The 25,696-nt window shown below is 41.3% G+C and overlaps 2 protein-coding genes across 2 annotated transcripts; one reads left to right on the top strand and one right to left on the bottom strand.

Moving 5' to 3' along the window:
• Positions 1 to 1,695: 1,695 nt before the first annotated feature.
• Positions 1,696 to 4,950, top strand: LOC143620396 (putative pectinesterase/pectinesterase inhibitor 61). The gene is made up of 4 exons (XM_077092103.1): positions 1,696 to 2,462; positions 2,592 to 2,932; positions 3,735 to 3,871; positions 3,954 to 4,950. Exons 1-4 carry the CDS (start codon positions 1,848 to 1,850, stop codon positions 4,649 to 4,651), a joined length of 1,791 nt encoding a protein of 596 aa, XP_076948218.1. The 5' UTR covers positions 1,696 to 1,847; the 3' UTR covers positions 4,652 to 4,950.
• A 4,813-nt stretch (positions 4,951 to 9,763) lies between these two features.
• On the bottom strand, positions 9,764 to 24,763 carry LOC143620216 (E3 ubiquitin-protein ligase SINAT5-like). The gene is made up of 3 exons (XM_077091949.1): positions 24,533 to 24,763; positions 11,239 to 11,625; positions 9,764 to 10,269 (listed from the first exon to the last, which is right to left on the bottom strand). The coding sequence occupies exons 1-3, from the start codon at positions 24,761 to 24,763 to the stop codon at positions 9,916 to 9,918; spliced, it is 972 nt and encodes a 323-aa protein (XP_076948064.1). The 3' UTR covers positions 9,764 to 9,915.
• Positions 24,764 to 25,696: the final 933 nt, after the last annotated feature.

The raw sequence follows: 25,696 nt of genomic DNA, 5'->3' as shown, positions 1-25,696 counted from the left end.
ATGAAAAGGTTTGGCTACGAAGAGCTCCGAACCTACGTACGAAGCATACAAAGGTGTTTCGCGTCATAGCTAGGCATGGAATAAAATAATTACATATGAAGTAATTAATTATGCAAAATATACAAATACTTGTGCATAAAGTAAAATAATTATGCAACGTATATAAGTAATTACACATAAAAGATTAAACAATTACCCGACATATATGAATAATTACGTAACATGTAAAATTATAACGCAACAAACAATCATGCAACTTATAAAATAATCATGAAACCTATTTAATAATTACACACAACCTATAATCGCCCTTTGTACGCTTTGTACGTACGTTACACGCCGTTAGTACAAAATCTTAAACCCTTAAATAATAGTTATTTAAGGAAATTTCATTGAAATATTACTTTTGGTTCTGTGGGGAGTCATAAGATCGAGTATTTAAAACTATGGATATTGTTTCTTGGTGTCGAGTCTTTAAGCATCGAATCAAATTCGCAAGCTTTCTTATCATATGCACTTTCCTAAGTTAGTGGTTTCTAAAGGTAGAATCTAAGTAAGTTGTGCGTGTGTGTGCTTTTGTATGTTATACAACTTTATGAAAGAGCTAGAATGCTAATTGTTTAATGGTTTAAAAGTTCAATAATATTGTTATTCACACAAAAGAATACATTTTAAATAGCTTGTTATTTAGGCTTTCATAATTTCAAACACATTTTTAATTTATATTTTACAATTATTTGTATCTATCTCATACAAAAATTTACAAAATCTTATATTTTCTTGAATTATCTTATATATGAAAATATGAAACTTTGACCCGTTTTTGAAGAAAATCGGTTAACAAATGAATCTTTTTAATTTACATTTATATTTGTTTTCTTTTCTTTTCTTATTATGTAAGGAAAATATTATAAAAAGAACAACTTTTTATCAATGGAAGACACCATGAAGCAAAGGTGCTTGGTGAAAAAGTTACACGCGCTTTACAAAATTAAAAAGACCGTCATCATTAAACCTTTAAAGTCAACCAAATTAATTCATTACGACATTTTACCCTCTAAAATCCATAAAAAAAATAATAGTATGATCAGAAAAAGCTAATTATCTTTTTATAAGATTAGGAGATGTTTGGTTACAGATTTATAAATCAAATAATGGGAATCAAACACATAAACTCGTACTTGTTAAAACAATATAAAACCTAACTTCTTAAAGCATTATTCTATAACTATTCCTTCCTTAGGGTGTATAATATAAGGTAACCCATTTAATTCTAAAAGGTGTTATATTAATATACAAAATCTTTAATTTTCTCGGTTTATTAATTATATACACGTAAATCAAACGGGATCCAAGTATTTACGACTATGATTTTCTTCATAGTATCATATACTTTATACCTTCATACTCGTCACCTATTAACGCCTTCACGACCACACTCGAGACAAACACAATAGATGGATTTAACATGTTTTTTAACGTTTACACACAATAACGACTTTTTCACATGTTTTTTTCTTCCTATATTAATTAATTACCACCCCACCACAAGTCACTTCCCTTGCAAACCATACACAAACATGACTTACAACTTGAGTGGTCCAAGTAACCAGTCAGCACACAACAGCCCTTAAGTATGTATTTTCGTATAAAAGTAAATATATATTTATATATAGACATCGTATATTATATGTTTGTATGTATAATATAATTATGTATATATAATACCTCCCACATTTAAACATCTCTCATTATTATCATCCTCAACTCTCCCATCATTATCACATATCTCATCCTCAATTTCATTTATTCACTTTCTCTTTAATAACCAATTGTTCATAAGAATCATGAACTATGGCAGGCTTGAAGCCAAGTCACAATCCGAACGCGAACAACCCAAACCTGAATTATCCGCCACAAAGTCAAAATCCCGGCTACAAAAAATCCTCCTCATAGTCGGGATTGTGCTCATTGTGGCGTCCGCGGTAACCGTGGGACTAGCGATCGGTCTTCTATCAAAATCTTTGGGTAATGGATCGGGTTCAATAACCCGTCCAAAACCGACAAAAGCCATTTCGCGGGTATGCAGCCGTACGCTTTACCAAAATCTATGTGTCAACTCGTTTCTAGACTTCCCGGGTTCACTCAGCGCGTCGGATAAAGACCTAGTTCACATTTCCGTGAACATGACGCTCGGCCACGTCGGCCGGGCGTTGTATGCGTCTACTGATTTTAAAAACATGGCGATGAGTACGCGTGTCCGGTCGGCGTATAACGATTGCCTCGAGCTTCTAGAAGACTCCGTGGACCAGTTACAACAGTCGCTTATGACGGTCGCGCCTGACGGTGATGCCCACGCGCCGCGCATGGGGACTCCCGATGACGTGATGACTTGGCTTAGCGCTTCGCTAACGAATCAGGATACGTGTACGGATGGATTAACGGACGCGGAGGAAGGAGAGGTAAATAATATTAAGTAAGACTGCCTAGTATAGTAACCTTTTAATGATATTATTAAAAGGTACCAGCAGTCTCTTATTTATTTATATTTATTTATTTTAACGACAACTGACACGTTTATTTTATTACAGGTGAAGAATTTAATGAAGGATAAATTGAAAGACTTGTCGGAGTTGGTGAGTAACACTTTGGCGATATATTCGTCGGAGAATGCTGGCGATGATTACAATGGAATAACGGTACAAAACCGACGAAAGTTATTAAAGGAAAATTCCGGAGAATCTTCTCCGGAATTTCCAGAATGGATGAGTAGGAAGGAGAGGAATTTGATGGAGATGCCGGCTGCCGCAATTCAAGCTGACATCGTGGTTTCGAAAGATGGCAACGGCACGTTCAAGACGATCAAGGAGGCAATTAAGAAGGCACCTGAGAAGAGTAGTCGGCGGTTCATAATCTACGTGAAGGCTGGAAGGTAAAAAAGACAAACAATTTATGTTATTTCTGACAGTTGATGTCACTTTTGCTAACAACCTTTTGGCCACATAGGATGACAGTAACAAGTAAAAGTGTTTTAAAATATTTAAACAATAAAGTTACGTAAATAATAATTTTAATAATTATGTGTTGGGTACATGATTATTCTCAATTCTCATGCTAAAACAATATTACGTTACTAATCATATCATATCGCTCTTTTATTGATTTGATATTACATGATTATGACGTATATGAATACACGTTTTGTCCGTTTAGGTTTGTGTCAAACTTTGTACACTTGTAAACAACTTTCGTAAAACGATGTTTTATAGGCTTGTTTAGAACTTTTGTATGTCGATATAAGACAATTAACGTGAAAATACGTTAAACTGTCAAAGAGATGTTTTTAATAAAATTTTTTAACTACAGTGGATTCTCAATATAATTTAAGGTTAAAACATGGTCTCTACCGTGAATAAAACTGTTAGAAACAAAATAATAAATATTTAATATTATTTAAATAAGTTTGGTGGTGTTAAAGTATGATCATGGGTTTCCTAAGCAATCAATTCCACTTTGAAGTCACAATGCAAATTATTGTTTATCTAGAAAGTTATTTGTTTAGTTTCTGTCGTAATCTATTTTAAATTTCCACATTGTTGACAAATGTTATATATTTAAATAATTCTTCATAAGTCACCAAAATGAATATAAAACTTCTATCCAACTTGGAATAATATTTATAGTATTAATATTAAAAGGTATAAAAATAGCTTTATGTGATTGTAATATTGCAGATACGAAGAGAGTGATTTGAAGGTGGGTAGAAAGAAGACAAATTTGATGTTCATAGGTGACGGGAAGGGCAAAACGGTAATTACAGGAGGAATTAGTGTGGCTGACCATGTGACCACATTCCACACCGCTTCTTTTGGTAAACACATCACCACTCGTAACCCATGTCTTCAATAAGTCATTTTCACATTACCTCATTCCATGTGCTATGTTTTATGCAGCTGCCACGGGTGCTGGATTCATGGCACGTGACATAACATTTGAGAATTATGCTGGACCCGAAAAACACCAAGCGGTTGCACTCAGAATTGGTGCAGACCGCTCAGTGGTTTATCGGTGCAGCATTATTGGGTATCAGGATTCATTGTACGTTCACTCCCAACGTCAGTTCTATCGTGACTGTGACATATACGGGACAGTTGATTTTATTTTTGGTAACGCGGCTGTTGTTATTCAGAATTGTAACATTTATGCCCGAAAGCCAATGGACCGTCAAAAGGTTACCATCACGGCTCAAAACCGAAAAGACCCTAATCAAAACACGGGTATCTCAATTCACTCTTGCAAGCTGCTAGCGCAACCCGATCTTAAAGCTTCAAACGGGAGTTTCCAGACGTTTCTAGGCCGGCCTTGGAAAATGTACTCACGAACGGTGTATTTATTGTCGTACATGGGTGACCACATTGACCCGAAGGGGTGGCTAGAATGGGACGGGTCGTTTGCACTAGATACATTATACTATGGTGAGTATATGAATAATGGGCCGGGTGCGGGAGTTAAAGGACGGGTTAAATGGCCTGGTTATCGGGTGATTACATCGGTTATAGAGGCTAGCCGGTTTACAGTAGCGAAGTTTATATATGGGTCTTCGTGGCTGCCATCGACGGGTGTTGCTTTCGTGGCGGGTCTATCGGAGTAAGGTCTTGTGATTTATGATTTAGTTGATTGGGTTATAGAGGTTATAGTTATTTGCTAATTTGTTTTTGTCAAAAAAATGAATAACCAAAAGGAGGTGACACGATAAAATGTGGTGTTGGTGCTAGACTGGCAATGTATGGGATGTTGATAATGATCAATGAAATTGAAACATTATGAATTGATATTGTCGGTGATTTATTTTAGTTTTATTATTTTCCAAATCAATTTTAATCAATTGTTTCACATTATTGTTAGAAAATTGATTTGGTATCATATTTTGTTATATACAAGGACTATTTAGAATTTGATTTATTAAAGGGTTATTTATGACTTGACATGATTTGTCTTTAAACAATTTATTATCCGATAAACAACAAATTATGTATTAACATTGGATTTGGAATTAATTCCTACATAATTAGTGTTTGGTTGGCTTAGAATAAATTTTGAATTGGAATATTTTGCATCAATCATGGGAAAGTAGCTTTCCATCATTCCTACATAACTCTAAAACAAAGGAATTTGTTTTAGATTGCCAAAAAGCCCTTCTCATATTCCTTATATCGGTTTAGCGTTCTTCATAAGTTGCTATTAACTAGTGTCTTCATCGTTTCATCCCACGTACCGCAACATCATTAATTCATCATAGTCTTCATCGAACCGCAACATCATTTTACTCACACATCTTAGCATCACTACCCTCATCACCAGTTTTTTTTATCGTTTTCAAGATATTTGCCATTTTGTTCTTTATTTTAATTACAATGACAACTTTGGTATTATTAACGAGCCGCTGGCAAAGAGCTAGATAGACCCAAAATTATATATGAGATTACGCCAAATTTATAACAATATTGCACAACTAAAATCAAAGTTATACCACATTTTTGTGTTAATGTTCTGATTCTTGGTCACATGAAACTTTGTGTTTTGATGTCTTCAACTAGCTTGACAATACTTTTCTTTTGTTTTGTTTAATTGTTATTGTTACATATGATGTATCCTTTTCAAATACTCCAACATGTGATTGAAAGAGAGCATTATTGATCAATTTCTTGGAAGCTTTGCTCTTTTGTAAGTACCTCCTAATAGTTGGGATTCTGAACCAATGACTTGTGTTAAGCCATAACTCATTCGCCATTTTGCACAAGACATATAAGTGAATAGTTGACTCCATAATGAGATTATTTTTAGCTAGTGCATCTGAGGTGGGCATTCTAGTCATTTTTTACTCGCCATCCCAAAACTTGAACTTTTAACGGCTCCCAATTGTTTGAGCCACAAATAAATTGGTTTGCATCCTTTTACCCATGCTATTTATTTTTAACCGGTATCGACCGAACGACAAATTTCTTTTCAACCCATTTCCATTTATCATTTTCATCTAAAATAATAATCTCCAAAATAATAATCAAGACTATTTTTTTTCTTTTTAATTTTAAATATTTACGATAAATTATGCGTAGGTAATATTCAAAGCATTTTCTTATATTTTACAACTCTTTAAAGTACAAAATTAAATGATTAATTATATTGTTTTGCGTGTTTCTCATAACAAGAAAAAATAAATTTAAAAAGCTATCAATTACTTAGAACCTTCCCTTATATATATAGGCTCCGGTTATTTATACACCTTTGACTTATCTACACATCCTTGGAATCTATACGATCGTCTAAGACTGCAGCTTTTGTCAGCCTCTCACATCCAGTGTCTGCTGTTCAGGAACATTCCATACGATAGTATGGACACTATACGATCGTATGAGTTGTTTTTTTTATTTAACAATCTGCAACTTTCTTAAACTTTGGGTTTGTGAGTTTTTCAAACAACCAACAACTATAGGATCTTTTTTTGGGACGTGTGAGTTTTGAGAAAGGGTATAACTTTGTAGATGCATGTGTTAACTAACCGTTTACTATTCGGAACTTTGGGTATAACTTTTTAAAGAAATTATAGCTTTAAAAGGCTTAAACTTTTATAATGTAGCATTCATGTCCATGTATTATCACGTTTTGTTTTTAACATACACGGCTCAACTCAATCAATTTTTGTTTTTGTTTCCATACGATTGTATAGGAGTCATACTATCTTATGACTCACAGTCAAACTTGGTACACCTGCACGCTCAGTGTATTTCTGTTGTACTTTTATTCCATACGATCGTATAACCCCTTTACGATCGTATATAGGGTGTGTGAGTTTTTAGAAAAGATGTATGAAAATCATGACCCTATATATTGAGATATCCACACAACATTTATTGGATTATGATCGATGTGTTGTGAAACATAGCCTTAAAATCTTTGTTGAATCTTGAGTACATTATTAAAGATTTTCTATTTTCTTTTTATTTTTCTTATTTCTAGTTTGTGAAATGTGGATGGTGTTAATAAGAGTTTGGAACTTGGAATCACATCTCCTGTTAGAAATGAAATACAATTTCTTTTAGTTTAACATTATGCAACACAAGTGGGATGATGCTTTTCACTTGATGACATCTTTCTAGGTGGACATGACTCGTTCCTTCCGTCTATATTCAACAACAACCACCACCTTAATCGATGCTCTTTGCTCCAAGTCTCCAAGCTTTTTAAAATTTACCTTTATATTTTTTTAACGACAAATTTCTGTAATGGACTTGATTTTGTTAGTTTATAAAAAATTTCTTCTCATATTTCACATTCTTTTAAGGTTTTATTAACTTTTGGAAATATATATAATTAATTGTAAACTTTGAATTATGTAATGTTTCACACCATATTAAACTTTTAAAAATCATATTTTTCTCATAATCTAGCTAAATGAACAACTTTAGTTCACGTATAATAAAAACAAGAATAAATTAGTTTGAAAATATTATATGTCACTATTATTTATTTCTTTATAAAAACTATTAAATTAATTAATATATTATTTAATAAATTTGTCTTATGGCCAAAAATTGAAAACTTTCGAACAAACTATCTAGAAGTGTTATCTAATGAATTAATTAAGTTGATTTGCAATTGACTTTCGGATGATTAAGGTTTGAGATCTTTATAGTATCGGGGTCGAAACGCGTGACTCATGGAGTTGTTCTAAAGTGGTGACTTTCCTCATTGATGATATTCTTAAATGAGTTAGGTCTGGAACATCAAAATCAGTATGAACAGTCGACATATCGTTTTAGAAAAATACTTACTCGAGTCCGAACACAGTTAAACAAGAAAAAAACTTATGTCGTTGGGGCCATCCTTTATTAAATTATAATCACATTGAATAGATAGAGCTAAAAATGGAAGTACTTTGTGCGGTGAAAGTTGTACAATAATGTTTGGTAACGTGCCAATTATTAATTTCATGTTGGATAAAGACATGTACCAAACTACTAATACTACTAGTGGTAAAATGTACTAATCGATCTCAAGCTCCGCTTTAATTACCTGTCTATCAAGAAAGACAGAGTAAACCGATTGTGGACTAGATAAGAGTCGGGTCATTATCTGGCAAGCATCACTTCCACAAGTTTATCACATCACTATAAATTATTATGAATTTAATGAGGCTTGATATCACATCTCCGACTTTTCGTATATTTAACAATTTTAATTATATTAAAAAATATTGGATTTAAAATTGATCGTTAGAGCGTACTCCAACATAACCTTAACTTATGTGGAAAGTTTAGTTAAAATTTCGAAGTATTGTATTATTCGGAATTATGTTTAAAAGAGTTAAGAGCATAAGGTGATTCACCATAGCCTTACGGTGGACTATATTTCGTAATCTTTGTCCCGCATCTAAACTATAAGATTGTGCCACAAACTTGGATCCATGGTCGTCGGGCATCGTTAGTAATTACCCATGGGGTTCACAAATAACAAGTATAGGGTATACCCAGTACTTATAGCCTTACGTGGTTAAAAATCACTTGTTGTGATGCTCATTACACGAAACCCTACCCTAAACTAACCTACAATCGGATTTGAAAGATCATATACTCAATTACACATATGAACATGTATAAGTTTAATAATTTGTGTTTTTAACAACTTTAATATACTATTTATTATTTTTTTATGTTATAAAAATATATTTAAATTTTTGGTTTTAATGTGTGTAAACAAGTTAGGTTAACTGGTCATGTATCAAACAAAAAAGAAAATATTTAAAGCAAGCTCAGCCCCACTTCTGTGACCAACTATGCCTTCCTGCCCGAACAAATTTTTTTGGTGTGTGTGTGTGGGGCGCGCGGGGGGGGGGGGGGGAGGGATTTGCAGACTTGTCCATGAGATTCATTAAAAAAAGGAGCGAAGGCTATAAAATTATAAAGTTTTTGTTTTTTGTTTTTTTACCAATTAGAATTTTAAACTTATTGAGTTAGGGTTAGGGTTATGCAAAACTTTTTTTTTATAGAAAAACAGACTTAGAATAAATTCGATAATTGGGCTTAAATGTTGAAATTTAATGAGAAATCCCAATTTCTAAAACAATAAAAAAACTTTACTATTACTTTAGTTTTTCACTAATGGGAATCAAGGATATATGACGGTGAGTCATTGTACCAATAATTACTGTATGAAGGATGGCAAGTTTACTTGTCCATAAATATTTTAATTTTTTATAATTCTTTCTTGAATTACTATATTATTGTTTGTTTGTTTGTTTTTTTGGGTGATATTTAACTATGATTGTATTTACTTAGAGCAGACTAAGCGCGAGACGATAAACATCGTCTGATAAGAAAGCCAAGGTGGTAGTGGAGCAAAGACACTGGAAACTTACTATTCTATAACATTTTCCCTTATTTCAACAATATCAAGTTCTCCATGTTTAAAAAACTGGACCTAAAATATGGTGTTACATAAGAGTATATATTGTTTAAGTGGATGGTACATGTGTATGTTCATACATCTTTATTGCAGATTATGTACATGTAGCATACATCTATATGTGTATGTTAGCGGTTACTCACTATATTTGGCTTGATGGATAATTTTATATGACACGTAGGAAACATTGTTTTGATTGAAGTAAATTACTGGTATCAGTCATATAATAGACCTTCTCCACATTACATGCTACGTTAACTATCAAGCATACATGAACAAAATGAAGAATATTGATAGCTATAGCCATTGGCAGCCCAAACCTTCAACTACACCACAGTGAACAAACCGAGTATAACAGTAGCAAGTCGAGAAGCATTACAACAAAAGAATCAATCACTCATCAAAATCAACATTCAAATTCACATTCATATAAACACAAGACTAAGAATCTCGTCAACTACAAAGATTTGGAATGCCTTGAGGGTTCTGTTGTTCCTTCCATATCTTGCCTGTAACTCTTAGTTTGAGTTCCTTTCTGTCTCCGCCCGAGAAGAAAAGAGCCATGTTTCTTTTTATGATGAGTCCATCATGACTGTCCCTTACTTTCCTATGGCTATCTCTGATGCTTCTTGGCGTTCCTTCCCATGTAAGTTTCCTCCCATTGGCTCCAACCTCGAGGCTGTAACTGTAGTTGCGTGCATCTGCTTCGTCGCCCATGAACCGAAGAAAAGCCATGTAAACTGGTGCCATTCCCAGCTGAAATGCCTCAAAGTGAAGGCAGAAGTACTGCCCAAAACAGTGGAATACCTGCCAAAGCCACCAAATTATTTCTGTATATTTAGACATCAACGATTCACCAAAAGAAACATGGGATGGGTATTCACAAAAAAGAATTCTGGGATCTCAATTATTCAAGAAGATATATATCTAGGATCTCAAGTATTACAAGAAACAAAATCTGGGATCTCAAGTATGCAAGAATCGAGTTACGCGGTACCAAATGAAATCTGGGATTACAAGTATTCATGAAAAGAATTTTTGTATCTGGAAAATGAAACATGATACACATTCACAAAAACTAATCTTTCTATTCACCATGCATCATTCGAGTAGGAAGCACGGGAGAAATCTTGGTGTATAAAAATGCATGTCTAAGAAAAAACTCTAGTCATTTTTTAAGTATACCATAAAATACTAATTCTATCAGACAATGTCTGCAGCAGTTTTTTATTATGCATTTTCTCACTAAAGTTACCAGATCTCCATTCTGGGATAAAAACTTATATGTGCATTGTCTGTCAAAGCAATAAAACAATGAATATGATATGTATCAACAAAATCATCTGACTGTATCTGACATATTTGTCAAATAGTCATACTGTGTCCTCGTTTAAATATTGCAATTTACACAGGATGGAGGAAATAACTTCTGGAGTGGTAGCAACTATGTTACTAAAACGACTATTGAATGCACACAATTATATTGGCTAAATAACTGATATTATTGAAATATTAAACAAAAACTCATGCAAAACACATAGTCGTGACAAAACTAAAAAAAATGGAATCTACTTTTACAAGCTACCCGATACCCTAAAGAGTTGCAGAAAACACATCCCTCATAAAAATGAGTACTATCCATCCATCCATACCAAAGGTTAGTCTATGTGCATGTGATGCTAACACACAAAACGTCAATGAGACATATAACAATAAGAAATTATAATTCTTCCAAGACTAGAAAATAGACACATTTGTAACAAGAATTAAGTTTACCGTAAGCATCCAGGTGGCGTTTTCGACTTCACGGGGGTTAGACTTGACATAACGATGATTAAACGTATAGCCAGTGTGCATATCTACTTTATGGTCCTCTTTAAGATGGGTGACAACAAAAGGTATGTCTCCTGTAACCAAGCACTCTGAGCCAGCATACGGACAATTATACGGTCTGAAATTGCACAAAGACTCATGCTTCAGTTTGCTGTAATATGGGAAAATCTCGGGGCATCCTGATGACGAATATCTGCAGGCTAGTTCAAGTGATTCTGCAACTTTTTCCAAAGCCAAACACCTAATGTCCCCTAGTTCTTGTCTGCATGTAGGGCATCGGTTTTGCACTCTTGTTTTGCAGGTGGAGCATAATGCGTGTCCATTGTGACACTGCAAATTCAAAATATATAAAAAAATGTATCAAAATGAATTTGCTATTACAACTTCGAAAACAGCAAAGGCACAATCATACATTATCACCTACAACTTAGATTTTTACAGCTGATTCTGATTGTTAAATCTTAAATCTATGCTCACTCAAAACAACCGTGCCATTCAAGAAAACAAATACATTTGACTCCTTCTGTGATGAACAATAAAATCATCATTTAATCATGATGAAGATCCTTAGAGCTGCAAACGAACCGAAACGAACAAGGCCTTGTTCATGTTCGTCTGTTAAGCTATTACCGGTCAAGCGGAAGATTCAAGAACAACTAACCGAAGGAAACTTCTTGTCTGCGTTTGTTCACTAAGGAAATGAAGTTGTTCGTGAACGGTTCACGAACACAAATAAACACAAAGAACGTTTTATTTGATTTGGCTAACTGAGAATCATTGTAAACGGTTTGGTCCGGCTACCAAGTTTGTGTTGGTGTTTTTTTTTCAACATTCATATTCATATGATAATTTTACATACAAATTAATCACACAATACTCGTATATGTATTTGTTTTATAGTTCATAACTTTTCTTAAATCTGTATTGAAGAAACACTAAGTGAACCCTGGACAGATTATAGATAATCTGGGGGTTAAGTAATGTTTCCCACGGGGATGAGGTCCAGCAGAGAAGGTTGTTCTTCTGGAGACCTGCAAAACAGACACCGTAAGCTCGTCACTGAGAAGGGGGGGGGGGGGGTTCCTCCTTGTGACCACCCTCCGGCGTGAGAATCAGACTAGATTGCTCTGAATATAAGTGTATATTAAGAGATTGCTAGATAAGGTTGAGATATCAGATGATCTTACCATTCCAAGGTGTTGGAGTATTTATAGCCGAAGGTAGGTTTCCTAGAAGGTACTGCCGGCTGAATAGTATTCCTGTTCCACCAACAGTGGACTACGCACAGGCCATGCTGGTTGGTGGGTAGGCTACGGCCAACAGTAAAGGTCGACTGTATACTGTTCCTTTACTGCCGGCTACGCACTGTTCCACCAACTGTAGGCTGCGCACGTCCCCTCGTAAGGGTTGGTGAGTAGGCAGCGGCTAATAGTGACAAACAGTACTAGAGGGTGCTCCTCCTCGTATTGTTGTCGGTGAGCTGTCACCCTGTGATTGGTTCATGGGCTGCTCTGGTCAATTTGTCTGTTCCGCCCATACCTTGGTAGGTATAGTACGAAAGACCTTCCAGAAGCATACGGACTGGCTCACTTGGGCGGGAGTATTCCCGCCTTGCTCATTCCTTCATGTGACTACTGAAGTAGCTAATGCCTTGTGCGTGTAGCCTTGCTGTTAGTGCGGGTAGTCTTCCCTGATGGCTTGTATCCGCAGCTGCGGGAACAGGCGGGGTACTTCACCATTGGGAGGCTTTCCCTGCGGGTACAGCTAGCGTACTGCGCGTAAGGTTCTTTGAGCATGGTGGGTCCTGCTGGAGCAGTTGGTCATTGCGCAGACGTCCCTGTTCAAGGTGAGTCTTGCGGGTCCAACTGGGCTCTGCTTGGACCTACCTCTTCAAGTCCCCCCAGTCCAATGTTCTTCTCATGAATTATTAATAAGTGAGGTGAACTTTTGGACTTAGCTAGGGGTTTTGAAAAGGGTTTAGTTTTTAGGTTTTCCGTGGTGATTCTTCCCGCGGTTTTCCTGATGTCACGCAGAAATTCCCGACTTTTCTGCTTGATCTTTGGGTATGAAGCGGGTAGGTTTGTAACCTCCTCGCACGTCAGGAGCGTTGAGTCCCATTTGTGTGGATTCTCCATGGGGTCTTGGTAGTTTTCAACATAGTGATCAATTATGCTAAAACCACCAATTCCATCTTGGAGTTTCAAACGATATAGTTCTCGACGTTCCCGTCATGCGGGGATGTTATTCCAGTTTCCGCAAGCATGGCCCAGAAGATCCTTCTTGGTTTGAATTCCCTGCAGAGTGCTAAGTATGTGAAGGGTTTTGCCTTGACACTGTACCCGCACTTGTCTTACGGTTACTTTATTTCCAAGGTATTCCTGGCGTCAATTCCCTGCGGGTGCTAAGTATGTGAAGGGTTTTGCCTTGATACTGTACCCGCACCCGTCTTATGGTTACTTGGTTGCCAAGGTAAGGGGTATTTTCCCGCTTACTTTTGAATCTTTTTGAATTTTGAATTTCGAAATTCGAAGAGTTGGTGGAAAGATAGGAACAGTCCAAACATCTGAAACGTCGTGCGACGGTTTCTTCTGACTGTGTCAGGACGTGCAGGAAGTTATGGTGACGTGACAGTACATGGTCATTCCAGACGCTTTTTCAGGCGCGTGGGCGCGATTTTTCGGGCGCGTGGCCGCTAAATTAATGGTATGCGTCCTGTCAACAGCTGTTGCCAGCTTGCTTTTTGCCACGTGTCATAGTTTCATTGCACCTTCGTTTTTTCTCTCTTCCGTATTAAATGCATCGCATTAATTGCGATTAGTATATAAAGGGGGAGAGGGTTCTTTGTAATCCACACTTTCACTCTTCTCTTCATCTTTTAAGCGATTTCCGGCGAATACTCATCCTTTTCAGGCAAGCATTCTCCCGAAATCGTTTTCTTCTTCTTTTACAAGATGTCTCGTGATATCGATTCTACAGCTGATGACAAGAGTACTGCTGGTGAGTGCCAGTGTGCTCTGCCTGGCGATCTATATCGGTACGTCGTCAGGAAGTTCATGCTCGAGTCTCTCGAGCCTGAGTTTCCTGAACCCCACCAGACAGTATACGATGCCCCCAGAGGCAAGATCGGGGTTTATGCTGCATTCTTTGTCTATGGGAATCTTAGGTTCCCATTGACAAAGTTTGTTTACCGTGTCCTTGAGAGGCACGGTGTTCATTTGACCGAGTTGCACCCCATGGCGATCGCCAAGATTCGCCACTTTGAGTGGGTGTGCCGGATACTGGGCGTTGAGCCCTATGTTGACCGCCTGATGACCTTCTACACTTGGAGGTGCATCCAGGGGTGGTACACGTTGACAACCCGGATTAAGGGTTTAAAGATCTGCGCGACCGAGCGCAGTCTTCGCGCGTGGAAGAGGGAGTTTTTCTTCATATCCGCTCGCGCCATCCCCATTGCCATGAAATTCAAGAACGGGCAAGCACTTCCCAGCCTTCACGCCTCCAGCTACCAGGAGGCGGAATGGTTTGCGAAGATATCTCGGGTCCAATCTCCGGTTTACCGGTTTGCGGAGTCCGGGATGGTGATGCTGGGGATGAGCCGGGTATGGAAGGCTGCCGATGCGCAAAAGATCCCAATCGTCCTCGAATACGGTTCGAACTCTGTTCCTTACGGTATGCTTCGTCTCTTATTGTTGATTCTGAATTGCTTCTAACTTTTTTCCTGTTTATTTCAGAGGGGAACGACCTGCAGTCGCTCCTTAATCCGCGGGAGGCTGACGGTCCCGCCCGGATGGGTACTCGCGCTCTAGACGAGAACGAGCTGCCCATCCTAGAACAAACGGCGGATCGGTTCGTGGAGGTCTATCCGCTAGGCCATGAGATCCTTAGTGCCCGTCGGCCAGGTAAGGCGTTATTCGACCCTCGACCCCTCAATGTTGAAACCTCTGCTGGAATTCCTTTAATCGTATGTTCTGATGAGGAATCCGCAGATGGTCCTCCGTTGGTGTGGAAGAAGAAGGCTGCCGGCGGGAAGGGGAAAGAGAAGGCCTCCACTGCCGATCCAGCGCCTCGGTCTGATTCGGAGACCGAGAGCGAAGAGGTGGCGGGGAATCCCGGTGGTGATAAGACCACCGCTCCGGAGGTTGCGACTGTCACCTCCGGAGAGCCAAAGAAGACGGTGACCGGCGCAAAGAGGCCGGCTCCATCGGGTCCGTCCCCACCTCTCCGTACCTTTAGGCTCAAGAAAACCCGTAAGTACAACTTTCCTTTAGCTTTTATCTTCATAGCTTAATCTTTTAACACTTTTCTTCTTTACGCAGGCGTGGATGTTGACGCATTCCAGGGTGAAGCGCCGAGTAGTACCTCTCCGCCAATGACGGTAGGCTTGGTCAGCCTACCTGAGGCGTCGACCCAGGCGCCTGCGCCTGCTTCCGCTGGTTCAGTTGCTCACTCCTTTGAGCCGACTGTTCCAGCCGAGATGACGTCACCGCCGGCTGTGAGTGCGATTTTTACAGCATCCTTCACCGAGCCGGCGGTTACTATTGCTGCGGATTCCGCGGCAGCGACCGCGGCGGCGACCACGGCGGCTACTACCATGACCCCGCCATCGGCAACGACGGCCGGTCCATCAGGTACGCATGGGGCTTCCCGCCAATCTTTGCCACCTTCCCATCTGCCTGACCTCTTGGATGGATTTCCTTTGGGTTCAGGTGATGGGTTCGGCAGCTATCGGCCTGTTATTGACCCTACAGGTGCGTAGGGTTCTTCTGGCCCATTTTATATATATATATTTTATCATCTTTTCCTAACTGCTTTGTGTTTTTTGCAGTGTCGGATTCCAATGAAGTGTATGTTCCACGATGGAACATTCGCCGAGGAACAACTCTTCGCACCCCTGTGGAGTGCGTGGAATGGGCTCGTCACGCTGCTCCCAGTGGTGCGTTGGGGGAAGCCATGGCTAGCTACCAGGAGGGTAGGCTAACCAATGAGCTTCGGGTTCTCCTGGCCCGGATGCAGCCGCGCATCGAGCTGCTTTGTCGTGAAAACGACAAGTTAAAAGCAGCTCGCCTCAAGGAAGTAGCTCAGGCGCGGGCTGTCCGGGAGGAGAACCAAAAACTTGCCGCAGTGGCTGCGGAGAAGGAGAAGGCCTTCAAGGCCCTCGAGGTTGAAGTTCAGGCTCGACTCGAGGCCCGTTCCAAGGCTGCCCAAGCTGTTAATGAACAGCTTCGGCTGGCTAAGGAAACTGCGAGGAACGCAACCGAGAGGGCCACCAAGGCTGAAGCTGTTGCTGAGCCTCTGCGCGTGGAGAATGAAGAACTTAAAGCCAAATTAGAGGCTCTCCAGCAGGCTCATGATGCCTTGGCGATGGAAGACGCCAAAAAGCTCCAGGAGATCTTGGACCAGAGGGGGGTGCTTGACCATACTGAGCGGAAGCTAAAGGGCGTCGAAGAGGCTGCGGCTAAAGAAGTGTTGCTTGCCAACCTTAACAAGAGTGAAGCCGAACGCGCCCGTAACGAAGCTCAAGCTGCCATCCAAGAAGCTCTGGTTGCCAAGGAATGGCTTCTTCGAGAAGCGTTGTCTCAGGTAAGCTTTCATGTCTTTACGCTTTTCTTTGTAAATAGAAAGGGTGTTGACACTTGTATATTTTCTTTTGTAGGTTGTGCATCGGGTCTTCTCAGAGACATCTTACGATGATGCTATGAGCGCAGCCCTCAACGCTTCTCACGAGGATGGGGAACGGACCGGCTTTCTGCTTGGTCTAGGGTTCGTTGAGAAAGGCGTCCCGCCTTCCAACTTCCCTTTGTATAATGTGGATACTGAAGCTATTTACGACCAAGCAGTGAACCAGTATGCTGCCTTCCCGCATCCGGTGGTGGAGAAGGTGAATGAAGTTGCTGCTGCTGATGATGGGCTAGCTATCCTTAAGGCTTTCCTTGAACTGCCACGCTCTACTGACGGCGCTGGTCCAAGTGGAAGTGGCCCTGAAGCCTGATCCTGAAGATCCCTTCCCGCTGCTAGGATAGATTTAGTTTGTATAGATTTACTTTCTTGTAGGCGGGTAGTTACCCGGCCATTCTTGTAACGAATATTTATGAAATATAAATCTTTGTGCGGCTAAGACCGCTTCTTTCATTGGATTCATTGCTTTATAAACGTTATATGACTTGCATACTTTAGTTTAAATTAGCAATTTTCCAAGTGTTTTAGAATAAGTTAACCTTTGAACGTGGTAGATAATAGGTGTGAAGTTTTGCTTCCTCTTTCGTGATTGTGCGGGTAGGACCGTCACTTGCACTTAGTAGGATGGCTAAACTTTACCCATATCTGACCTGCGTGTAGGTTTTCCTCATCCTTTTTTAGGATAACCTTTGAACGTGGTAGATGATAGGTTGAAGTTTTGCTTCCTTGTTCGTGATTGTGCGGGTAAGACCGTCACTTGCACTTACAAGGATGGCTAAACTTTACTTACATCTGACCTGCGTGTAGGTTTTCCTTATTTTTAGCGTTGTGTTTATGCGGGTTTTGCCGCCTTCCACACGTAACGACTTACTTCTTCCCCATTTATGCGGTGAATACCGGCACCAGTGTGGGAAGTTCATAAGTATAAAGGTAAAGTTATCAACACATTATGAAAGGAGAATCATTTCCATTAGAAGTGGCTCTAGGCCTTTTCTTTACAAGTTTGGAATTGATCTACATATAACATTTGCGTAATTGAGCTCCATTCCATGTTCTTGGGATGGGAGTGCCATCGAGCCTTTCGAGCCGGTATGCGCCCTTTCCCAGGACTTCTTTGATAATGTATGGCCCTTCCCAGACCGGGGCCAGCTTTCTTGGGCGTTCTTGGTTCGAAGCCTCGTTGTTACGCAGTATGTAGTCTCCTACATTGAAGTTGCAGAGTTTTACCCGCGTGTTGTAGTACTTTTGCATTTGTCGCTTGTAGTTCTCTTCACGCACTGCTGCTAAGTCTCTGCGTTCCTCGGTCAGCATAAGATCCAACCGTCTTTCCCATCATTGTCTTCTGGCTGAATCAAGATCCTTGGTGAGGGTAAACCAATTTCGACCGGGACCATGGCTTCCGTGCCATAAGTGAGGCTGAACGGGGTTTCTCCCGTACTGGCCTTCTTCAGCGTTCTGTTTGCCGCTCGTCCACCCAGCCGGATCTGTGTTCCAAGAGTCTTTTCTTGATGCCTTCGACGATGCTCTTGTTTGCTCTTTCCACCTCACCATTACCTTGCGGGTGTGCCACTGAGGTAAAGGTGTGGGTGATTTGAAGTTCTTTCAGCCACTGTTGTAGCTTCTTGTCAGCAAAGTTGGTGCCGTTATCGCTCACCAAATTCTGTGGAAGTCCAAAACGACAAATAATAAATTCCCAAATAAATTTTTTGATATGTTTTGCGGTTGTTTGGGCTAAAGGTTTTGCTTCTATCCACTTGGTGAAGTAGTTGATGGCTACCACAAGGAACTGAACATTTCCTGCTGCTGTAGGAAATGGGCCTGTCACATCGATGGCCCACTTCTGAAATGGCCATGAAGAAGTGACTGGAACAAGTTCATTCTTCGGGCGGTGCGTGTTGGGTGCGTAAAGCTGGCAAGACCTGCATTTTCTGATGTATGCCAGTGCATCCGTATGCATCCCCGGCCAAAAGTATCCCATGTTGTTTAGCTTAGCTACAACAGCGCGGGGACCTGCGTGTACTCCACAGATGCCTTCGTGTACTTCCCTTAGGAGGTAGTCAGCATCTTGGTTGTCCACGCATCTTAAGAGTGGGCCAAGAAAGTTACGTCTGTAAAGGATGTCATCGATGAGTTGATAATTCAGTGCTTTACAGCGTAGTTTTCTTGCCTGTGTTTTGGATTCTGGGAGTGTACCTGCCGCAAGGTATTTTATTATTGGTGTCATCCACGTTTCCGTGCCGGTTTGGATGACACAAATTTCCTTGTGCGGGACCGAAGGTGTCTCGAGGAGTTCAATGCGGATATCCTTTCCTAAGTGGGTGAAGGCTAATGATGCAAGCTTGCTTAACGCATCCGCAGATTTGTTTTCACTTCGCTTGACGTGTATGACTTTGCAGTCATTGAAATCGCGCATAAGGGATTTTGCTTGTGCGAGGTATAGGGCCATTGTGTCGTTCACGGCCGTGTACGTCCCGTTGATTTGATTGGCTACCAACATGGAATCCACGTGGGCTTCCAAGTTTTTCACCCCCATCTTACGCGCAATTCTCAGCCCAGCCAGAATGCCTCATATTCGGCTTCGTTATTCGTACTTGGAAAATCCAGTCGAATAGCGTAAGTGTATTCTTGGCCTGCTGGGTTGGTTAGTTTCAGCCCTGCGCCTGAACCCTCGTTACTGGCTGCTCCATCAGTGTAGAGTCGCCAGACATCATTGATGTCTTGTGCTGGAGAGGGTTGAACCTCTTCCTGGCACTCTTTTTCCCGCGATGCAGGCACTTCTGCAATAAAGTCGGCCAGAACCTGGCCTTTTATGGCTGGTCTTGGTTTATACTTTATCGCGTATTCTCCCAACTCAATTGCCCATTTGGCTAGGCGTCCCGATAACTCGGGTTTGCCTAGAACGTTTGCAAGTTTGAAGTTAGAGAGAATGGTTATTGGGTGGCCCTGGAAATATCGTCTTAACCTGCGTGAAGCGTGTATAAGTGCTAAGACTAATTTTTCGAGGGTAGAGTACCGGGTTTCTACGTCTGTTAGGACACGGTTGACATAATAGATTGGCATCTGGATGCCTTTTCGCTTTACTAGCAGGACTGCCCCGGTTGCTCTATCTGTTGCGGAAAGGTATAGGATTAATTCCTCTCCCGCTTTTGGTGCTGTGAGTGTTGGGAGTTCGATCAAGCGTGACCGAATCTCCTGAAAAGCTGCTTCCGCTTCTGGTGTCCAGCGGAAGTGCGTTTTCTTTAAACAGTTTCTCAACGTTGACACGAAGGGAAACGACTTATCTGCGTGATTTGCCAAAAAGCGATTAAGTGCCACCAGTCGTCCATTCAGTGTCTGAGCCTGTTTGATGGTAGTAGGTGATTCCATTTTGATAATGGCTTCGACCTTTTCAGGGTTCGCTCTGAAGCCATCTTTAGTGACGATGACCCCTAAGAACTTCCCTTCTTCCATTCCAAAGGCACATTTGCTCGGGTTGAGCTTCATGTTTATCTTCCTGAGCGTGTTGAAAGTCTCTTCGATGTCTTTCAACATCACTTCTGGGTCAGGGCTTTTGATGACCAAGTCATCCATGTAGACTTCCAAGTTCCTCCCAATTTGGGCATGAGACTGGTTGTCCATCAGGCGTTGGTATGTGGACCCGGCATTCTTAAGTCCGAATGGCATCATTTGGTAACAAAATGTGCCATCGGGCGTCCGAAAAGCGGTTTTGTCCTGATCATCAACGGCCATGTGTATTTGATGGTACCCCTTATACGCATCCAGGAAGCATTTAAGGCGGAACGGTGCCAGCGAGTCCACCTTAAGATCAATTTCGGGTAACGGATAACAATCTTTGGGGCATGCTTTGTTCAAGTCCTTGAAATCTATGCACATGCGCCATTGTTTGTTATTCTTCGGTACCATAACGGGATTTGCAACCCAAGTTTGATATCTACTAACGCGTATGATGCATGCGTCAAGGAGTTCCTTGACTTGGGTTCTACACGCGTTAGTTTGTTCTGGCCCCATTACTCTGCGCTTTTGTACGATCGGCGTAACAGCCGGATCGCATTTGAGCTTATGCTCTGCCTTACTTCGGGGCACACCAGTCATGTCAGCTGGTGTCCACGCGAAGATGTCAGCGCTTTTTTGTAATAAGCGCTTGAGTAAGGTGCGTGTGGGATCAACAATTGTTGGGCCAATGGTGACGGCCTGGTCCGGGTACTTGCCGTTGAAGGCCCATCTTTCTGGTTCGGTGATGGTTGGTTTAGCCATCTTTGGTTTGGGTTTAGATGAGACAGATGCGATGCATACCTGGGGAATGCCGGTGATCATCGCTACACCCTCAGCTGTTGGCCATCCCATCATGCCGTGGACTGAGGATACCACGGCGTTGAATCTTGCCATCCCGTCTCTCCCGAAGAGGATGTCGTATGTGTGGTGTGGCTTCCTCATCACGACAAAGTCCACGTCTTCTGTGCGGGAGTGTTTCCCATCTGTAAGAGTGACGGGGAAAGATAGGATACCCAGGGGGGTGTTTGTGCTGCCATCAAACCCTTCCATCGAGGCGCAGATCGTTTCCAGGCGTTCCTTGTCTTCGTCATCTAGCTTGTCGAAGAACTGCCTGTACATCACCGTTGACGAGGCGCCGTTGTCAGCAAGAGTGCGGGAGGTGATGTAGTGCCCCAGCTGGCTTTTGATGATGATAGGGCCTTCTTTGCTGGGTCCCCCTGGCACTCGCGGGAAGCGCACCTCAGCTTCCTTCCACGCACATGGTTCTATCGTTCGCCTTTTTCTTCCTCTGATATTACCATGAACCATGTTGATGCTGATGTCAACGGGCTTTCGTCCGTTGCCTCGGTACCGGTTGTCGTTCCGTCCTCCCTTCTTGATTGATGCCACCAGGTGTGCCAGTCTTCCATCCTTGACGAATGCTTCAACAATATCCTTCAAGGATGTACACTCTTCCGTACCATGACCTTTTGTCCCGTGGAAGTCACAGGATTTGCTCTGATCCGCATTAGGTCGCTGCCGGATCATTGGAGCTTTTGGCCACGGTAGCTTTTCAGTGGCAAATATCTCCGTGACGCTTTTGGTGAGTGGCGTCCACCGGTGCTTTTGGCTTGAAGGGTGTGTGTGATTTCTTCCACCAACAAGAGGGTGAGAGCTGGATGAGGTGTCAAAGTTTACCCTTGACTGCCAGATACCTAGCTTCCTCTTTTTGTTCTGCCGGGCGATCCGAACATTGTTCTCTCTTGTCCTCTGCGTGTAGAGGTGTGTACTCTGGGGAAGATCCCTTCCCAGTTGCTTTTCCGTCTCGGCAAAGCGCTTTGCCGCCGTCATGATGGCATCCCATGTTGATGGCATGCCATCCTTACCCGTCAATGTGCGGATAAGCTCTGGGTATTCGGCGCCTTGGATGAAAGCGGCGCGAACCAGATCTTCACTTATGTTGCCGAGACTTAGCTTTTTGGAGTTGAAGCGGGTGATGAAGTCTAGTAAAGATTCATCCTCCTCTCTAACGCAGTTGAGGATCGTCCACTGTTCTTTAGTGTATTTCCTCTGTTGGCTGAAGTGCTGGCTGAACTTGTTCTGAAAGTCCGCCCAGTCATATATATGGTGGACCGGTAAACGATCGAACCATGCCCTGGCCGCTCCGACCAGAGTCATCTGGAACATGTAACACCACGTGGGTTCCGTCCAGTTACTGACGGTAGCCCCCGCAATGAACCTGTTCAAATGGTCGTCTGGGTCGGATAGACCATCATAAGTGCCAATGTTGGACATTTGTTTGGCACTTCTCGGGGCGATTGCTTCCGCAATGTCCCTTGCGAATTTTGACTTTCCTGCATTTGTAGCAGTTGGTCTAAAGGTTTTGGAGAAGTCACGCGGGTTTCTCTCCGCATTTGTTGGTTTAAAAGCTTCCCCAAAATTCCTTTTTGGTTGGAAGTCCGTTTCCTTACGCTTCCCTTTCGCCTTATGGCGAGGGTTTGCGTCGGTATCGGATTCTTCCCTCTCGTCGTCTGAGTACTCGCACTCACTGTTCATATTGAGGTGTTGGCGAGTACTGCCGAATTCGTCAGCCTGTTGAACTGAACGCAAGCGTTCATCCAATTCAGCTTGGAACTCTCTTTGACGTGCTTCGGCCCACGCCTTCACTTGATCTAGTGTTTGGCGAGGGACCCTCGTTCGTTTTTCCAACTGGGCATCAGTGAACCCCAGTGGAATATTTACTGCACTTGCCCCAGCTTGGGTAGTCGGGGTAGTGTTCGTAAGATTTGTATAACCGCCGGTGTTCCCCCCAGTTGCTGGGGTTGTGGTTACCGGGGTTTCTTGGTCGGTTACTAGCCTTGGGACCGGAGTAACGTTAACCATTTCTTCAAAAAATTTGAAAAAACTAAATTAGTTCTAGCTTTTATGCACGGATGGCGCCAATGAAGAAACACTAAGTGAACCCTGGACAGATTATAGATAATCTGGGGGTTAAGTAATGTTTCCCACGGGGATGAGGTCCAGCAGAGAAGGTTGTTCTTCTGGAGACCTGCAAAACAGACACCGTAAGCTCGTCACTGAGAAGGGGGGGGGGGTTCCTCCTTGTGACCACCCTCCGGCGTGAGAATCAGACTAGATTGCTCTGAATATAAGTGTATATTAAGAGATTGCTAGATAAGGTTGAGATATCAGATGATCTTACCATTCCAAGGTGTTGGAGTATTTATAGCCGAAGGTAGGTTTCCTAGAAGGTACTGCCGGCTGAATAGTATTCCTGTTCCACCAACAGTGGACTACGCACAGGCCATGCTGGTTGGTGGGTAGGCTACGGCCAACAGTAAAGGTCGACTGTATACTGTTCCTTTACTGCCGGCTACGCACTGTTCCACCAACTGTAGGCTGCGCACGTCCCCTCGTAAGGGTTGGTGAGTAGGCAGCGGCTAATAGTGACAAACAGTACTAGAGGGTGCTCCTCCTCGTATTGTTGTCGGTGAGCTGTCACCCTGTGATTGGTTCATGGGCTGCTCTGGTCAATTTGTCTGTTCCGCCCATACCTTGGTAGGTATAGTACGAAAGACCTTCCAGAAGCATACGGACTGGCTCACTTGGGCGGGAGTATTCCCGCCTTGCTCATTCCTTCATGTGACTACTGAAGTAGCTAATGCCTTGTGCGTGTAGCCTTGCTGTTAGTGCGGGTAGTCTTCCCTGATGGCTTGTATCCGCAGCTGCGGGAACAGGTGGGGTACTTCACCATTGGGAGGCTTTCCCTGCGGGTACAGCTGGCGTACTGCGCGTAAGGTTCTTTGAGCATGGTGGGTCCTGCTGGAGCAGTTGGTCATTGCGCAGACGTCCCTGTTCAAGGTGAGTCTTGCGGGTCCAACTGGGCTCTGCTGGGACCTACCTCTTCATGTATGATAATCATTAAAAAGTATTAAAAATCTTTAATTAATAAACATAAGCAGACATTCATTAACGAACATAAACAGACATAAAGAAACAGTTGGTTTACAAAATGAAAACAAAATACAAACAAATTGAATATCAAGATTGAAATAAAAGAATAAGAAAGAAAGATAAAAAAGAATAAAACCTGGTGAATAGGAGGGTACATGGAATTGGTACAAACAGGGCATTCGAGCAAATCATGAACACTTGTAGCCGCCGGAGGAACACCAATATTATTATTACTATTATTATGTGGTTTTGATTTTGAAGAAGAAGAAGAAGAAGAAGACAAGTGGATCTCTTGTTCATCTTCCATTTCCATTTCCATTTCCATTCCATCGGAAGAAGAAACGCACTCGATGTTATCCAAATCCATTAATCAAATATCAAATCAAACCAATTTCAAGAAACAGATGGATGGATCGACTGATTGTTGAATTGAACAAAAGCGTCCGGTCCTGTCCTCTCTGTAAAACTAAAATATAATAAGAAAGAAAGAAGTTGTTTTCTTCAGTCAACCACGTCTCCGTCTCACGATATTTTTTATTCCATTTTGCTTTTTTAGTTATTGACTAACTTTTTTTTTTATTTACAAGTTGTGTTGCGTGTTGGACCGGTTGTTCATATGATGAGTGAAGACGGTTTGTCCAGATTTCCAACGGTGCTTTCAGAATTTTTAACGAGTCGTCAAGAATTTTTCCAACAGGCGTTTGTTCATGTGTAATTAGAGTCATATTTCCTTTTAACAAATTACTCACTGCCTGTTAAGACACGTGACAACTTATAGTGGCTTTTCATAATTTTTCTTTTTTATTTCCGGTGTATAGACTATAGAAATAGAATAGCGTTTAACTAAAAAGGTCATTTAGCCTAAAAGCCTCAACAGTTCTTAGTTTTGGCTGGATGGTGGTAGTCACTTTAATTAATGAGTTTTTTTTTGGTATTTAATATGCGTTTGTGTTTATAGCGGGTTGTCTCAATTAAGACTTTCGTAAAAACCTAGATGAGTTTGGTAGGTCATGACATTTAACAAGTTACAGAAAATGCCCGTATTCACCTTAGTACAATACGAGCAACACAAAAAAGGAAAACTCTTGTTAATAGGTGTTGTGTAACAAACTAAAAGCTATGTCTAACATTCTAACCAATTATGATTAGTGTGAAAAGAGAGAAACGGATAGATTTTTCATTTCAGTGGGTATGATCATCCAACAATAACAAGATCATTTGTAGTCGATACGACAAACATAACATTTAGTAGAAAAAAAACAGTTTAAATATTTATTTCATGTATTTATTACGAGTGTGA

The sequence above is a fragment of the Bidens hawaiensis genome, unplaced genomic scaffold (genome assembly GCF_021521415.1).
Source record: "Bidens hawaiensis isolate Kalapana, Puna unplaced genomic scaffold, B.hawaiensis_p1.1 tig00002553_1, whole genome shotgun sequence".
Lineage (NCBI taxonomy): Eukaryota > Viridiplantae > Streptophyta > Magnoliopsida > Asterales > Asteraceae > Bidens > Bidens hawaiensis.
The sequence above is the reverse complement of the archived record's forward strand: the minus strand, read 5'-3'. Positions and strand labels throughout refer to the sequence as shown.

Excerpts from the sequence above, each read along its gene's own strand:
- LOC143620396 (XM_077092103.1), top strand. The coding sequence starts at position 1,848 with ATGAACTATGGCAGGCTTGAAGCCAAGTCACAATCCGAACGCGAACAA. Across the intron at positions 2,463-2,591 it reads CGGACGCGGAGGAAGGAGAG|GTGAAGAATTTAATGAAGGA; the intron begins GTAAATAATATT and ends ATTTTATTACAG. Across the intron at positions 2,933-3,734 it reads ATCTACGTGAAGGCTGGAAG|ATACGAAGAGAGTGATTTGA; the intron begins GTAAAAAAGACA and ends GTAATATTGCAG.
- LOC143620216 (XM_077091949.1), bottom strand. The coding sequence starts at position 24,763 with ATGGATTTGGATAACATCGAGTGCGTTTCTTCTTCCGATGGAATGGAA. Across the intron at positions 11,626-24,532 it reads TGTACCCTCCTATTCACCAG|TGTCACAATGGACACGCATT; the intron begins GTTTTATTCTTT and ends TTGAATTTGCAG. Across the intron at positions 10,270-11,238 it reads ACGCCACCTGGATGCTTACG|GTATTCCACTGTTTTGGGCA; the intron begins GTAAACTTAATT and ends TGGCTTTGGCAG.